The sequence below is a fragment of the Engystomops pustulosus genome, unplaced genomic scaffold (assembly GCF_040894005.1).
Source record: "Engystomops pustulosus unplaced genomic scaffold, aEngPut4.maternal MAT_SCAFFOLD_457, whole genome shotgun sequence".
In the NCBI taxonomy this organism is placed as follows: Eukaryota; Metazoa; Chordata; class Amphibia; order Anura; family Leptodactylidae; genus Engystomops; species Engystomops pustulosus.
In genome coordinates this window covers 1-17,870 of record NW_027285336.1, presented here as the reverse complement: position 1 = coordinate 17,870, position 17,870 = coordinate 1, and the positions used below count along the sequence as shown (strand labels likewise).

The following is a 17,870-nucleotide window of genomic DNA, read 5'->3' as shown; positions in this document are numbered from 1 at the left end:
ACAGCTCAACTAGAATACAGCGCCACCTATGTAATACAGCCCAACTAGAATACAGCGCCACCTATGTAATACAACTCAACTAGAATACAGTGCCACCTATGTAATACAGCCCAACTAGAATACAGTGCCACCTATGTAATACAGCCCAACTAGAATACAGTGCAACCTATGTAATACAGCCCAACTAGAATACAGTGCCACCTATGTAATACAGCCCAACTAGAATACAGTGCCACCTATGTAATACAGCCCAACTAGAATACAGTGCGCACCTATGTAATACAGCCCAACTAGAATACAGCGCCACCTATGTAATACAGCTCAACTAGAATACAGCGCCACCTATGTAATACAGCCCAACTAGAATACAGCGCCACCTATGTAATACAGCCCAACTAGTATACAGTGCCACCTATGTAATACAGCCCAACTAGAATACAGCGCCACCTATGTAATACAGCCCAACTAGAATACAGCGCCACCTATGTAATACAGCCCAACTAGAATACAGCGCCACCTATGTAATACAGCCCAACTAGAATACAGTGCCACCTATGTAATACAGCCCAACTAGAATACAGTGCCACCTATGTAATACAGCCCAACTAGAATACAGTGCGCACCTATGTAATACAGCTCAACTAGAATACAGTGCCACCTATGTAATACAGGCCAACTAGAATACAGTGCCACCTATGTAATACAGCTCAACTAGAATACACTGCCACCTATGTAATACAGCCCAACTAGAATACAGCGCCACCTATGTAATACAGCCCAACTAGAATACAGCGCCACCTATGTAATACAGCCCAACTAGAATACAGCGCCACCTATGTAATACAGCTCAACTAGAATACAGTGCCACCTATGTAATACAGCTCAACTAGAATACAGTGCCACCTATGTAATACAGCCCAACTAGAATACAGCGCCACCTATGTAATACAGCCCAACTAGAATACAGCGCCACCTATGTAATACAGCCCAACTAGAATACAGCGCCACCTATGTAATACAGCCCAACTAGAATACAGTGCCACCTATGTAATACAGCCCAACTAGAATACAGTGCCACCTATGTAATACAGCCCAACTAGAATACAGTGCCACCTATGTAATACAGCCCAACTAGAATACAGTGCCACCTATGTAATACAGCCCAACTAGAATACAGTGCCACCTATGTAATACAGCCCAACTAGAATACAGTGCCACCTATGTAATACAGCCCAACTAGAATACAGTGCCACCTATGTAATACAGCCCAACTAGAATACAGTGCCACCTATGTAATACAGCCCAACTAGAATACAGTGCGCACCTATGTAATACAGCCCAACTAGAATACAGCGCCACCTATGTAATACAGCTCAACTAGAATACAGCGCCACCTATGTAATACAGCCCAACTAGAATACAGCGCCACCTATGTAATACAGCCCAACTAGAATACAGCGCCACCTATGTAATACAGCCCAACTAGAATACAGCGCCACCTATGTAATACAGGCCAACTAGAATACAGTGCCACCTATGTAATACAGCTCAACTAGAATACACTGCCACCTATGTAATACAGCCCAACTAGAATACAGCGCCACCTATGTAATACAGCCCAACTAGAATACAGCGCCACCTATGTAATACAACTCAACTAGAATACAGTGCCACCTATGTAATACAGCCCAACTAGAATACAGTGCCACCTATGTAATACAGCCCAACTAGAATACAGTGCAACCTATGTAATACAGCCCAACTAGAATACAGTGCCACCTATGTAATACAGCCCAACTAGAATACAGTGCCACCTATGTAATACAGCCCAACTAGAATACAGTGCGCACCTATGTAATACAGCCCAACTAGAATACAGCGCCACCTATGTAATACAGCTCAACTAGAATACAGCGCCACCTATGTAATACAGCCCAACTAGAATACAGCGCCACCTATGTAATACAGCCCAACTAGAATACAGCGCCACCTATGTAATACAGCCCAACTAGAATACAGCGCCACCTATGTAATACAGCCCAACTAGAATACAGCGCCACCTATGTAATACAGCCCAACTAGAATACAGCGCCACCTATGTAATACAGCCCAACTAGAATACAGTGCCACCTATGTAATACAGCCCAACTAGAATACAGTGCGCACCTATGTAATACAGCCCAACTAGAATACAGCGCCACCTATGTAATACAGCTCAACTAGAATACAGCGCCACCTATGTAATACAGCCCAACTAGAATACAGCGCCACCTATGTAATACAGCCCAACTAGAATACAGCGCCACCTATGTAATACAGCCCAACTAGAATACAGCGCCACCTATGTAATACAGCCCAACTAGAATACAGCGCCACCTATGTAATACAGCCCAACTAGAATACAGTGCCACCTATGTAATACAGCCCAACTAGAATACAGTGCCACCTATGTAATACAGCCCAACTAGAATACAGCGCCACCTATGTAATACAGCCCAACTAGAATACAGCGCCACCTATGTAATACAGCCCAACTAGAATACACTGCCACCTATGTAATACAACCCAACTAGAATACACTGCCACCTATGTAATACAGCCCAACTAGAATACAGTGCCACCTATGTAATACAGCCCAACTAGAATACAGTGCCACCTATGTAATACAGCCCAACTAGAATACAGCGCCACCTATGTAATACAGCCCAACTAGAATACAGCGCCACCTATGTAATACAGCCCAACTAGAATACACTGCCACCTATGTAATACAGCCCAACTAGAATACAGCGCCACCTATGTAATACAGCCCAACTAGAATACAGCGCCACCTATGTAATACAGCCCAACTAGAATACAGCGCCACCTATGTAATACAGCCCAACTAGAATACAGCGCCACCTATGTAATACAGCCCAACTAGAATACAGTGCCACCTATGTAATACAGCCCAACTAGAATACAGCGCCACCTATGTAATACAGCCCAACTAGAATACAGTGCCACCTATGTAATACAGCTCAACTAGAATACAGTGCCACCTATGTAATACAGCCCAACTAGAATACAGTGCCACCTATGTAATACAGCCCAACTAGAATACAGTGCCACCTATGTAATACAGCCCAACTAGAATACACTGCCACCTATGTAATACAGCCCAACTAGTATACAGTGCCACCTATGTAATACAGCCCAACTAGAATACAGTGCGCACCTATGTAATACAGCCCAACTAGAATACAGTGCCACCTATGTAATACAGCCCAACTAGAATACACTGCCACCTATGTAATACAGCCCAACTAGTATACAGTGCCACCTATGTAATACAGCCCAACTAGAATACAGTGCGCACCTATGTAATACAGCCCAACTAGTATACAGTGCCACCTATGTAATACAGCCCAACTAGAATACAGTGCGCACCTATGTAATACAGCCCAACTAGTATACAGCGCCACCTATATAATACAGCCCAACTAGTATACAGCGCCACCTATGTAATACAGCCCAACTAGAATACAGTGCGCACCTATTGGATTGGATGGTGGGGGGGAGGGGATTGGATGGTGGGGGGGAGGGGATTGGATGGTGGGGGGGAGGGGATTGGATGGTGGGGGGGAGGGGATTGGATGGTGGGGGGGAGGGGATTGGATGGTGGGGTTCGGATGGTGGGGGGGGATGGGATTGGATGGTGGGGTTCGGATGGTGGGGGGGAGGGGATTGGATGGTGGGGGGGGAGGGGATTGGATGGTGGGGTTCGGATGGTGGGGGGGGAATGGATTGGATGGTGGGGTTCGGATGGTGGGGGGGGAGGGGATTGGATGGTGGGGTTCGGATGGTGGGGGGGAGGGGATTGGATGGTGGGGTTCGGATGGTGGGGGGGAGGGGATTGGATGGTGGGGTTCGGATGGTGGGGGGGAGGGGATTGGATGGTGGGGTTCGGATGGTGGGGGGGAGGGGATTGGATGGTGGGGTTTGGATGGTGGGGTTTGGATGGTGGGGGGGAGGGGATTGGATGGTGGGGTTTGGATGGTGGGGGGGAGGGGATTGGATGGTGGGGGGGAGGGGATTGGATGGTGGGGTTCGGATGGTGGGGGGGAGGGGATTGGATGGTGGGGGGGAGGGGATTGGATGGTGGGGTTCGGATGGTGGGGGGGAGGGGATTGGATGGTGGGGGGGAGGGGATTGGATGGTGGGGTTCGGATGGTGGGGGGGAGGGGATTGGATGGTGGGGGGGAGGGGATTGGATGGTGGGGGGGAGGGGATTGGATGGTGGGGTTCGGATGGTGGGGGGGAGGGGATTGGATGGTGGGGGGGAGGGGATTGGATGGTGGGGTTCGGATGGTGGGGGGGAGGGGATTGGATGGTGGGGGGGAGGGGATTGGATGGTGGGGGGGAGGGGATTGGATGGTGGGGTTCGGATGGTGGGGGGGAGGGGATTGGATGGTGGGGGGAGGGGATTGGATGGTGGGGGGGAGGGGATTGGATGGTGGGGGGGAGGGGATTGGATGGTGGGGTTCGGATGGTGGGGGGGAGGGGATTGGATGGTGGGGGGAGGGGATTGGATGGTGGGGGGGAGGGGTTCGGATGGTGGGGGGGAGGGGATTGGATGGTGGGGGGAGGGGATTGGATGGTGGGGGGGAGGGGTTCGGATGGTGGGGGGGAGGGGATTGGATGGTGGGGTTCGGATGGTGGGGGGGAGGGGATTGGATGGTGGGGGGAGGGGATTGGATGGTGGGGTTCGGATGGTGGGGGGGAGGGGATCAGATGGGGGGGGGACTGATGTGTGTACGTTGTATAAAGCTGTACGGGTATAGAAGGCCGTCTCGTATAACAATGTGATTATATAGATGCTGTATAACTGGAAAGCCTTTGTCTTTTTGTATGCAATAATTTTAAATTAAAAAAAATATATATCCCTCCTGTCTGTGTATATACCTCCTGTCTGTGTATATACCTCCTGTCTGTGTGTATACCTCCTGTCTGTGTATATCCCTCCTGTCTGTGTATATACCTCCTGTCTGTGTATATCCCTCCTGTCTGTGTATATACCTCCTGTCTGTGTATATACCTCCTGTCTGTGTATATACCTCCTGTCTGTGTATATACCTCCTGTCTGTGTATATCCCTCCTGTCTGTGTATATACCTCCTGTCTGTGTATATCCCTCCTGTCTGTGTATATACCTCCTGTCTGTGTATATACCTCCTGTCTGTGTATATACCTCCTGTCTGTGTATATACCTCCTGTCTGTGTATATCCCTCCTGTCTGTGTATATCCCTCCTGTCTGTGTATATACCTCCTGTCTGTGTATATACCTCCTGTCTGTGTATATACCTCCTGTCTGTGTATATCCCTCCTGTCTGTGTATATCCCTCCTGTCTGTGTATATACCTCCTGTCTGTGTATATACCTCCTGTCTGTGTATATACCTCCTGTCTGTGTATATACCTCCTGTCTGTGTATATCCCTCCTGTCTGTGTATATCCCTCCTGTCTGTGTATATCCCTCCTGTCTGTGTATATACCTCCTGTCTGGCTGTGTATATACCTCCTGTCTGGCTGTGTATATACCTCCTGTCTGGCTGTGTATATACCTCCTGTCTGGCTGTGTATATACCTCCTGTCTGGCTGTGTATATACCTCCTGTCTGGCTGTGTATATACCTCCTGTCTGGCTGTGTATATACCTCCTGTCTGGCTGTGTATATACCTCCTGTCTGGCTGTGTATATACCTCCTGTCTGGCTGTGTATACACCTCCTGTCTGGCTGTGTATACACCTCCTGTCTGGCTGTGTATACACCTCCTGTCTGGCTGTGTATACACCTCCTGTCTGGCTGTGTATACACCTCCTGTCTGGCTGTGTATACACCTCCTGTCTGGCTGTGTATACACCTCCTGTCTGGCTGTGTATACACCTCCTGTCTGGCTGTGTATACACCTCCTGTCTGGCTGTGTATACACCTCCTGTCTGGCTGTGTATACACCTCCTGTCTGGCTGTGTATACACCTCCTGTCTGGCTGTGTATACACCTCCTGTCTGGCTGTGTATACACCTCCTGTCTGGCTGTGTATACACCTCCTGTCTGGCTGTGTATACACCTCCTGTCTGGCTGTGTATACACCTCCTGTCTGGCTGTGTATACACCTCCTGTCTGGCTGTGTATACACCTCCTGTCTGGCTGTGTATACACCTCCTGTCTGGCTGTGTATACACCTCCTGTCTGGCTGTGTATACACCTCCTGTCTGGCTGTGTATACACCTCCTGTCTGGCTGTGTATACACCTCCTGTCTGGCTGTGTATATACCTCCTGTCTGGCTGTGTATACACCTCCTGTCTGGCTGTGTATATACCTCCTGTCTGGCTGTGTATACACCTCCTGTCTGGCTGTGTATACACCTCCTGTCTGGCTGTGTATACACCTCCTGTCTGGCTGTGTATACACCTCCTGTCTGGCTGTGTATATACCTCCTGTCTGGCTGTGTATATACCTCCTGTCTGGCTGTGTATACACCTCCTGTCTGGCTGTGTATACACCTCCTGTCTGGCTGTGTATACACCTCCTGTCTGGCTGTGTATACACCTCCTGTCTGGCTGTGTATACACCTCCTGTCTGGCTGTGTATACACCTCCTGTCTGGCTGTGTATACACCTCCTGTCTGGCTGTGTATACACCTCCTGTCTGGCTGTGTATACACCTCCTGTCTGGCTGTGTATACACCTCCTGTCTGGCTGTGTATACACCTCCTGTCTGGCTGTGTATACACCTCCTGTCTGGCTGTGTATACACCTCCTGTCTGGCTGTGTACCTATCTCCTATAATCTGTCCATTTATATATCTCACTTTTTTCTATATTTATTAATCAATCTTCACTCTGATCACTGTCACATGCTGGTTACACAGCTCTGCTCCTGTGGGGCAATGTGATTGGTCACTCTGATCACTGTCACATGCTGGTTACACAGCTCTGCTCCTGTGGGGCAATGTGATTGGTCACTCTGATCACTGTCACATGCTGGTTACACAGCTCTGCTCCTGTGGGGCAATGTGATTGGTCACTCTGATCACTGTCACATGCTGGTTACACAGCTCTGCTCCTGTGGGGCAATGTGATTGGTCACTCTGATCACTGTCACATGCTGGTTACACAGCTCTGCTCCTGTGGGGCAATGTGATTGGTCACTCTGATCACTGTCACATGCTGGTTACACAGCTCTGCTCCTGTGGGGTAATGTGATTGGTCACTCTGATCACTGTCACATGCTGGTTACACAGCTCTGCTCTTGTGGGGCAATGTGATTGGTCGCTCTGATCACTGTCGGATGCTGGTTACACAGCTCTGCTCCTGTGGGGCAATGTGATTGGTCGCTCTGATCACTGTCACATGCTGGTTACACAGCTCTGCTCCTGTGGGGCAATGTGATTGGTCGCTCTGATCACTGTCACATGCTGGTTACACAGCTCTGCTCCTGTGGGGCAATGTGATTGGTCGCTCTGATCACTGTCGGATGCTGGTTACACAGCTCTGCTCCTGTGGGGCAATGTGATTGGTCGCTCTGATCACTGTCACATGCTGGTTACACAGCTCTGCTCCTGTGGGGCAATGTGATTGGTCGCTCTGATCACTGTCACATGCTGGTTACACAGCTCTGCTCCTGTAGGGCAATGTGATTGGTCGCTCTGATCACTGTCACATGCTGGTTACACAGCTCTGCTCCTGTGGGGCAATGTGATTGGTCGCTCTGATCACTGTCGGATGCTGGTTACACAGCTCTGCTCCTGTGGGGCAATGTGATTGGTCGCTCTGATCACTGTCACATGCTGGTTATTGATTATGAATACTTCTATATCATATAGATATTGGTATTAATCATTGTGTAAGGGTCAGGAATGAGACAAAGCTTTTGTGCTGCAGCTGCTGATTCTCTTCTTTCCATAGAAAACTCCTTTTTATATCTTCTCTGAGTCGTATGGAGGGAAAATGGCGGCAGCAATAGCCCTAGCGCTACACCAGGTGAGACCAGACTGAGGATGTCACCTCCCTCGTGTCTGGTGATGTCACAGTCTAATCCTCCTCCCTCGTGTCTGGTGATGTCACAGTCTAATCCTCCTCCCTCGTGTCTGGTGATGTCACAGTCTCCTCCTCCTCCTCCCTCGTGTCTGGTGACGTCACAGTCTCCTCCTCCCTCGTGTCTGGTGACGTCACAATCTCCTCCTCCTCCTCCCTCGTGTCTGGTGATGTCACAGTCTCCTCCTCCTCCCTCGTGTCTGGTGATGTCACAGTCTAATCCTCCTCCCTCGTGTCTGGTGATGTCACAGTCTCCTCTTCCTCCCTCGTGTCTGGTGATGTCACAGTCTCCTCTTCCTCCCTCGTGTCTGGTGATGTCACAGTCTCCTCCTCCTCCTCCCTCGTGTCTGGTGATGTCACAGTCTCCTCCTCCTCCTCCCTCGTGTCTGGTGATGTCACAGTCTCCTCCTCCTCCTCCCTCGTGTCTGGTGATGTCACAGTCTCCTCCTCCTCCTCCCTCGTGTCTGGTGATGTCACAGTCTCCTCCTCCTCCTCCCTCGTGTCTGGTGATGTCACAGTCTCCTCCTCCTCCTCCCTCGTGTCTGGTGATGTCACAGTCTCCTCCTCCTCCTCCCTCGTGTCTGGTGATGTCACAGTCTCCTCCTCCTCCTCCCTCGTGTCTGGTGATGTCACAGTCTCCTCCTCCTCCTCCCTCGTGTCTGGTGATATCACAGTCTCCTCCTCCTCCCTCGTGTCTGGTGATGTCACAGTCTCCTCCTCCTCCCTCGTGTCTGGTGATGTCACAGTCTCCTCCTCCTCCCTCGTGTCTGGTGATGTCACAGTCTCCTCCTCCTCCCTCGTGTCTGGTGATGTCACAGTCTCCTCCTCCTCCCTCGTGTCTGGTGATGTCACAGTCTCCTCCTCCTCCCTCGTGTCTGGTGATGTCACAGTCTCCTCCTCCTCCCTCGTGTCTGGTGACGTCACAGTCTCCTCCTCCTCCCTCGTGTCTGGTGACGTCACAGTCTCCTCCTCCTCCCTCGTGTCTGGTGACGTCACAGTCTCCTCCTCCCTTGTGTCTGGTGGTGTCACAGTCTCCTCCTCCTCTCTCGTGTCTGGTGGTGTCACAGTCTCCTCCTCCTCTCTCGTGTCTGCTGGCGTCAGTCTCCTCCTCCTCCCTCGTGTCTGGTGACGTCACAGTCTCCTCCTCCTCTCTCGTGTCTGGTGGTGTCACAGTCTCCTCCTCCTCCCCCGTGTCTGGTGATGCCAGTCTCCTCCTCCTCCTCCCCCGTGTCTGGTGATGCCAGTCTCCTCCTCCTCCTCCCTCGTGTCTGGTGACGTCACAGTCTCCTCCTCCTCCCCCGTGTCTGGTGATGCCAGTCTCCTCCTCCTCCTCCCTCGTGTCTGGTGACGTCACAGTCTCCTCCTCCTCCCCCGTGTCTGGTGATGCCAGTCTCCTCCTCCTCCTCCCCCGTGTCTGGTGATGCCAGTCTCCTCCTCCTCCTCCTCCTCCTCCCTCGTGTCTGGTGACGTCACAGTCTCCTCCTCCTCCCTCGTGTCTGGTGATGCCAGGCTCCTCCTCCTCCCCCCTCTCTGGTGATGTCACGGCCTCCTCCTCCTCCCCCTCTTTGGTGATGTCACGGCCTCCTCCCTCCTCTCTGGTGATGTCACAGTCTAATCCTCCTCCCTCCTCTCTGGTGATGTCACAGTCTAATTCTCCTCGCTCGTGTCTGGTGATGCCAGTCTCCTCCTCCTCCCCCCTCTCTGGTGATGTCACGGCCTCCTCCCTCCTCTCTGGTGACGTCACAGTCTCCTCCTCCTCTCTCGTGTCTGGTGGTGTCACAGTCTCCTCCTCTCTCGTGTCTGGTGGTGTCACAGTCTCCTCCTCCTCTCTCGTGTCTGGTGGTGTCACAGTCTCCTCCTCCTCCCCCCTCTCTGGTGATGTAACGGCCTCCTCCCTCCTCTCTCGTGTCTGGTGGTGTCACAGTCTCCTCCTCTCTCGTGTCTGGTGGTGTCACAGTCTCCTCCTCCTCTCTCGTGTCTGGTGGTGTCACAGTCTCCTCCTCCTCCCCCCTCTCTGGTGATGTAACGGCCTCCTCCCTCCTCTCTGGTGACGTCACAGTCTCCTCCTCCTCTCTCGTGTCTGGTGGTGTCACAGTCTCCTCCTCTCTCGTGTCTGGTGGTGTCACAGTCTCCTCCTCTCTCGTGTCTGGTGGTGTCACAGTCTCCTCCTCCTCTCTCGTGTCTGGTGGTGTCACAGTCTCCTCCTCCTCCCCCCTCTCTGGTGATGTAACGGCCTCCTCCCTCCTCTCTCGTGTCTGGTGATGTCACAGTCTCCTCCTCCTCCTCCCTCGTGTCTGGTGACGTCACAGTCTCCTCCTCCCTCGTGTCTGGTGACGTCACAATCTCCTCCTCCTCCTCCCTCGTGTCTGGTGATGTCACAGTCTCCTCCTCCTCCCTCGTGTCTGGTGATGTCACAGTCTAATCCTCCTCCCTCGTGTCTGGTGATGTCACAGTCTCCTCTTCCTCCCTCGTGTCTGGTGATGTCACAGTCTCCTCTTCCTCCCTCGTGTCTGGTGATGTCACAGTCTCCTCCTCCTCCTCCCTCGTGTCTGGTGATGTCACAGTCTCCTCCTCCTCCTCCCTCGTGTCTGGTGATGTCACAGTCTCCTCCTCCTCCTCCCTCGTGTCTGGTGATGTCACAGTCTCCTCCTCCTCCTCCCTCGTGTCTGGTGATGTCACAGTCTCCTCCTCCTCCTCCCTCGTGTCTGGTGATGTCACAGTCTCCTCCTCCTCCTCCCTCGTGTCTGGTGATGTCACAGTCTCCTCCTCCTCCTCCCTCGTGTCTGGTGATGTCACAGTCTCCTCCTCCTCCTCCCTCGTGTCTGGTGATGTCACAGTCTCCTCCTCCTCCTCCCTCGTGTCTGGTGATATCACAGTCTCCTCCTCCTCCCTCGTGTCTGGTGATGTCACAGTCTCCTCCTCCTCCCTCGTGTCTGGTGATGTCACAGTCTCCTCCTCCTCCCTCGTGTCTGGTGATGTCACAGTCTCCTCCTCCTCCCTCGTGTCTGGTGATGTCACAGTCTCCTCCTCCTCCCTCGTGTCTGGTGATGTCACAGTCTCCTCCTCCTCCCTCGTGTCTGGTGATGTCACAGTCTCCTCCTCCTCCCTCGTGTCTGGTGACGTCACAGTCTCCTCCTCCTCCCTCGTGTCTGGTGACGTCACAGTCTCCTCCTCCTCCCTCGTGTCTGGTGACGTCACAGTCTCCTCCTCCCTTGTGTCTGGTGGTGTCACAGTCTCCTCCTCCTCTCTCGTGTCTGGTGGTGTCACAGTCTCCTCCTCCTCTCTCGTGTCTGCTGGCGTCAGTCTCCTCCTCCTCCCTCGTGTCTGGTGACGTCACAGTCTCCTCCTCCTCTCTCGTGTCTGGTGGTGTCACAGTCTCCTCCTCCTCCCCCGTGTCTGGTGATGCCAGTCTCCTCCTCCTCCTCCCCCGTGTCTGGTGATGCCAGTCTCCTCCTCCTCCTCCCTCGTGTCTGGTGACGTCACAGTCTCCTCCTCCTCCCCCGTGTCTGGTGATGCCAGTCTCCTCCTCCTCCTCCCCCGTGTCTGGTGATGCCAGTCTCCTCCTCCTCCTCCCTCGTGTCTGGTGACGTCACAGTCTCCTCCTCCTCCCCCGTGTCTGGTGATGCCAGTCTCCTCCTCCTCCTCCCCCGTGTCTGGTGATGCCAGTCTCCTCCTCCTCCTCCTCCCTCGTGTCTGGTGACGTCACAGTCTCCTCCTCCTCCCTCGTGTCTGGTGATGCCAGGCTCCTCCTCCTCCCCCCTCTCTGGTGATGTCACGGCCTCCTCCTCCTCCCCCCTCTTTGGTGATGTCACGGCCTCCTCCCTCCTCTCTGGTGATGTCACAGTCTAATCCTCCTCCCTCCTCTCTGGTGATGTCACAGTCTAATTCTCCTCGCTCGTGTCTGGTGATGCCAGTCTCCTCCTCCTCCCCCCTCTCTGGTGATGTCACGGCCTCCTCCCTCCTCTCTGGTGACGTCACAGTCTCCTCCTCCTCTCTCGTGTCTGGTGGTGTCACAGTCTCCTCCTCTCTCGTGTCTGGTGGTGTCACAGTCTCCTCCTCTCTCGTGTCTGGTGGTGTCACAGTCTCCTCCTCCTCTCTCGTGTCTGGTGGTGTCACAGTCTCCTCCTCCTCCCCCCTCTCTGGTGATGTAACGGCCTCCTCCCTCCTCTCTCGTGTCTGGTGGTGTCACAGTCTCCTCCTCTCTCGTGTCTGGTGGTGTCACAGTCTCCTCCTCCTCTCTCGTGTCTGGTGGTGTCACAGTCTCCTCCTCCTCTCTCGTGTCTGGTGGTGTCACAGTCTCCTCCTCCTCTCTCGTGTCTGGTGGTGTCACAGTCTCCTCCTCCTCTCTCGTGTCTGGTGGTGTCACAGTCTCCTCCTCCTCTCTCGTGTCTGGTGGTGTCACAGTCTCCTCCTCCTCTCTCGTGTCTGGTGGTGTCACAGTCTCCTCCTCCTCTCTCGTGTCTGGTGGTGTCACAGTCTCCTCCTCCTCCTCCTCTCTCGTGTCTGGTGGTGTCACGGCCTCCTCCCTCCTCTCTGGTGATGTCACGGCCTCCTCCCCCCTCTCTGGTGATGTCACGGCCTCCTCCCCCCTCTCTGGTGATGTCACGGCCTCCTCCCCCCTCTCTGGTGATGTCACGGCCTCCTCCCCCCTCTCTGGTGATGTCACGGCCTCCTCCCCCCTCTCTGGTGATGTCACGGCCTCCTCCCCCCTCTCTGGTGATGTCACGGCCTCCTCCCTCCTCTCTGATGATGTCACGGCCTCCTCCCTCCTCTCTGCTGATGTCACGGCCTCCTCCCTCCTCTCTGGTGATGTCATGCTTTCTCCCCGCAGGCTATCACAGCAGGTCGCATTAGGTGCACCCTTGGAGGCGTGGCTCTGGGTGACTCCTGGATCTCCCCCATCGGTGGGTTTCTGTAGAGTCGGATCCAGTTCATGGGTCAGGACAGGGCTGGGAGGGGTGGGATGACGCTTCTTTTTCCTGCGGGGGGCGCTAGTGACACCTTCTCTATGTTACAGATTCCGTGCTGTCCTGGGGCCCCTACCTGTACAGCATGGTAAGTAGATGTGGCCCCGTGCTCCTCCTCATACACATTATGGAATTACCCATCATCCTCATCTTCTCTAGTCTCTTCTGGATGACAGTGGGTTAAAGGAAGTTCAGACAGCGGCCATCGCCGTCCAGGAGGCCCTGGCCAAAGGTCAATCCACTCTGGCCACCGAGCTGTGGTCCAAGACCGAGGATATTATAGAGCAGGTGAGTCAGAAGGCGGGGCCGTGACTACCTCTCACACAGGATATACAGGCAGGGGGCGGGGCTGTGACTGCCTCTCACACAGGATATACAGGCAGGGGGCGGGGCTGTGACTACCTCTCACACAGGATATACAGGAAGGGGGCGGGGCTGTGACTACCATCACACAGGATATACAGGCAGGAGGCGGGGCTGTGACTACCTCTCACACAGGATATACAGGCAGGGGGCGGGGCTGTGACTACCTCTCACACAGGATATACAGGCAGGGGGCGGGGCTGTGACTACCTCTCACACAGGATATACAGGCATGGGGCGGGGCTGTGACTACCTCTCACACAGGATATACAGGCAGGGAGCGGGGCTGTGACTACCTCTCACACAGGATATACAGGCAGGGGGCGGGGCTGTGACTACCTCTCACACAGGATATACAGGCAGGGGGCGGGGCTGTGACTACCTCTCACAAAGGATATACAGGCAGAGGGCGGGGCCGTGACTACCTCTCACACAGGATATACAGGCAGGGGGCGGGGCTGTGACTACCTCTCACACAGGATATACAGGCAGGGGGCGGGGCCGTGACTACCTCTCACACAGGATATACAGGCAGGGGGTGGGGCTGTGACCACCTCTCACACAGGATATACAGGCAGGGGGCGGGGCCGTGACTACCTCTCACACAGGATATACAGGCAGGGGGTGGGGCTGTGACCACCTCTCACACAGGATATACAGGCAGGGGGCGGGGCTGTGACTACCTCTCACACAGGATATACAGGCAGGGGGCAGGGCTGTGACTACCTCTCACACAGGATATACAGGCAGGGGGCGGGGCTGTGACTACCATCACACAGGATATACAGGCAGGGGGCGGGGCTGTGACTACCCCTCACACAGGATATACAGGCAGGGGGTGGGGCTGTGACTACCTCTCACACGGGATATACAGGCAGGGGGCGGGGCTGTGACTACTTCTCACACAGGATATACAGGCAGGGGGTGGGGCTGTGACCACCTCTCACACAGGATATACAGGCAGGGGGCGGGGCTGTGACTACCTCTCACACGGGATATACAGGCAGGGGGCGGGGCTGTGACTACCTCTCACACGGGATATACAGGCAGGGGGCGGGGCTGTGACTACCTCTCACACAGGATGTACAGGCAGGGGGCGGGGCTGTGACTACCTCTCACACAGGATATACAGGCAGGGGCTGTGATTACCTCTCACACAGGATATACAGGCAGGGGGCGGGGCTGTGACTACCTCTCACACAGGATATACAGGCAGGGGGCGGGGCTGTGACTACCTCTCACACAGGATATACAGGCAGGGGGCGGGGCTGTGACTACCTCTCACACAGGATGTACAGGCAGGGGGCGGGGCTGTGACCACCTCTCACACGGGATATACAGGCAGGGGGCGGGGCCGTGACCACCTCTCACACGGGATATACAGGCAGGGGGCGGGGCCGTGACTACCTCTCACTCGGGATATACAGGCAGGGGGCGGGTCCGTGACCACCTCTCACTCGGGATATACAGGCAGGGGGCGGGTCCGTGACCACCTCTCACTCGGGATATACAGGCAGGGGGCGGGGCCGTGACCACCTCTCACTCGGGATATACAGGCAGGGGGCGGGGCCGTGACCACCTCTCACACGGGATATACAGGCAGGGGGCGGGGCCGTGACCACCTCTCACACGGGATATACAGGCAGGGGGCGGGGCCGTGACCACCTCTCACACGGGATATACAGGCAGGGGGCGGGGCCGTGACCACCTCTCACACGGGATATACAGGCAGGGGGCGGGGCCGTGACCACCTCTCACACGGGATATACAGGCAGGGGGCGGGGCTGTGACCACCTCTCACACGGGATATACAGGCAGGGGGCGGGGCTGTGACCACCTCTCACACGGGATATACAGGCAGGGGGCGGGGCTGTGACCACCTCTCACACGGGATATACAGGCAGGGGGCGGGGCTGTGACTACCTCTCACACAGGATATACAGGCAGGGGGCGGGGCTGTGACTACCTCTCACACAGGATATACAGGCAGGGGGCGGGGCTGTGACCACCTCTCACACAGGATATACAGGCAGGGGGCGGGGCTGTGACTACCTCTCACACAGGATATACAGGCAGGGGGCGGGGCTGTGACTACCTCTCACACAGGATGTACAGGGCAGGGGGCGGGGCTGTGACCACCTCTCACACGGGATATACAGACAGGGGGCGGGGCCGTGACCACCTCTCACACGGGATATACAGGCAGGGGGCGGGGCTGTGACCACCTCTCACACGGGATATACAGGCAGGGGGCGGGGCTGTGACTACCTCTCACACGGGATATACAGGCAGGGGGCGGGGCTGTGACTACCTCTCACACAGGATATACAGGCAGGGGGCGGGGCTGTGACTACCTCTCACACAGGATATACAGCCAGGGGGCGGGGCTGTGACCACCTCTCACATGGGATATACAGGCAGGGGGCGGGGCTGTGACTACCTCTCACACAGGATATACAGGCAGGGGGCGGGGCTGTGACTACCTCTCACACAGGATATACAGCCAGGGGGCGGGGCTGTGACCACCTCTCACACGGGATATACAGGCAGGGGGCCTCTCACACTCTATATTTTGCTATTTTGGCAGAACACAGATGGAGTGAATTTCTACAATATCCTGACCAAGGAGTCACTGATGAGCTGGAGTGCAGGCAGGAACATGCCAAAATTCAACAGTCCTTATCTGGGTGAGACCACTTGGGCTGGTAGTAGTGTGTCTGAGGCCGTGGCGCCGAGGGGGGAGGAGAGGCGGGGAGAGTGCGCGCCGAGGGGGGAGGAGAGGCGGGGAGAGTGCGCGCCGAGGGGGGAGGAGAGGCGGGGAGGGGAGAGTGCGCGCCGAGGGGGGAGGAGAAGCGGGGAGAGTGCGCGCCGAGGGGGGAGGAGAGGCGGGGAGAGTGCGCGCCGAGGGGGGAGGAGAGGCGGGGAGGGGAGAGTGCGCGCCGAGGGGGGAGGAGAGGCGGGGAGGGAGAGTGCGCGCCGAGGGGGGAGGAGAGGCGGGGAGGGGAGAGTGCGCGCCGAGGGGGGAGGAGAGGCGGGGTGGGGAGAGTGCGCGCCGAGGGGGGAGGAGAGGCGGGGAGGGGAGAGTGCGCGCCGAGGGGGAGGAGAGGCGGGGAGGGGAGAGTGCGCGCCGAGGGGGGAGGAGAGGCGGGGAGGGGAGAGTGCGCGCCGAGGGGGGAGGAGAGGCGGGGAGGGGAGAGTGCGCGCCGAGGGGGGAGGAGAGGCGGGGAGGGGAGAGTGCGCGCCGAGGGGGGAGGAGAGGCGGGGAGGGGAGAGTGCGCGCCGAGGGGGGAGGAGAGGCGGGGAGGAGAGGCGGGGAGGGGAGAGTGCGCGCCGAGGGGGGAGGAGAGGCGGGGAGGAGAGGCGGGGAGGGGAGAGTGCGCGCCGAGGGGGGAGGAGAGGCGGGGAGGGGAGAGTGCGCGCCGAGGGGGGAGGAGAGGCGGGGAGGGGAGAGTGCGCGCCGAGGGGGGAGGAGAGGCGGGGAGGGGAGAGTGCGCGCCGAGGGGGGAGGAGAGGCGGGGAGGGGAGAGTGCGCGCCGAGGGGGGAGGAGAGGCGGGGAGGGGAGAGTGCGCGCCGAGGGGGGAGGAGAGGCGGGGAGGGGAGAGTGCTGCAAGTGTTTGCACCCTCATTCCTCTCCCACGTCATACACAGGTCGACTCTTTCGGCGCCACGTCCTGCCCCTGAACACTGATGATCTGGATGAACTGATGAATGGGCCAATCAGAACCAAGCTGAAGATCATCCCCGATTCTGTGCGCTGGGGAGGTAGGTGTGCTCTGTCAGTAGGTGATTATGAGGGTGTGTAGGTCAAGGCTTCAGCTCTTCCGTTCTTCAGGTCAGGCGGCGCTGGTGTTTGAGAACATGGCGGGTGACTTCATGAAACCGGTGGTGAACGTGGTGGACAAGCTGCTGTCTGCGGGGGTCAATGTGACTGTGTACAACGGGCAACTGGACCTCATTGTGGACACCGTGGGTAGGTACCTGTGCTATGGAGACGTCTGTCAGGTGGTGGACACAGTGGGTAGGTACCTGTGCTATGGAGGCGTCTCTGTCAGGTGGTGGACCTCGTTGTGGACACAGTGGGTAGGTACCTGTGCTATGGAGACGTCTGTCAGGTGGTGGACCTCGTTGTGGACACAGTGGGTAGGTACCTGTGCTATGGAGGCGTCTGTCAGGTGGTGGACACAGTGGGTAGGTACCTGTGCTATGGAGACGTCTGTCAGGTGGTGGACACAGTGGGTAGGTACCTGTGCTATGGAGGCGTCTGTCAGGTGGTGGACACAGTGGGTAGGTACCTGTGCTATGGAGGCGTCTGTCAGGTGGTGGACACAGTGGGTAGGTACCTGTGCTATGGAGACGTCTGTCAGGTGGTGGACACAGTGGGTAGGTACCTGTGCTATGGAGACGTCTGTCAGGCGGTGGACACAGTGGGTAGGTACCTGTGCTATGGAGACGTCTGTCATGT

General features: G+C 55.9%; 1 protein-coding gene across 1 annotated transcript in view; it reads left to right on the top strand.

The window, feature by feature from the left end:
• SCPEP1 (serine carboxypeptidase 1) overlaps nt 1-17,863 on the top strand; it is a gene marked incomplete at its 3' end in the record, with an annotated part of 61,263 nt that extends 43,400 nt beyond the window's left edge. The window contains exons 4-10 of the mRNA XM_072132377.1: nt 7,949-8,023; nt 12,909-12,981; nt 13,095-13,132; nt 13,204-13,332; nt 15,995-16,094; nt 17,057-17,170; nt 17,241-17,863. Coding sequence (XP_071988478.1) covers nt 7,949-8,023; nt 12,909-12,981; nt 13,095-13,132; nt 13,204-13,332; nt 15,995-16,094; nt 17,057-17,170; nt 17,241-17,863 — 1,152 coding nt within the window. The remainder of the gene's footprint in view (nt 1-7,948; nt 8,024-12,908; nt 12,982-13,094; nt 13,133-13,203; nt 13,333-15,994; nt 16,095-17,056; nt 17,171-17,240) is intronic.
• Nucleotides 17,864-17,870: the final 7 nt, after the last annotated feature.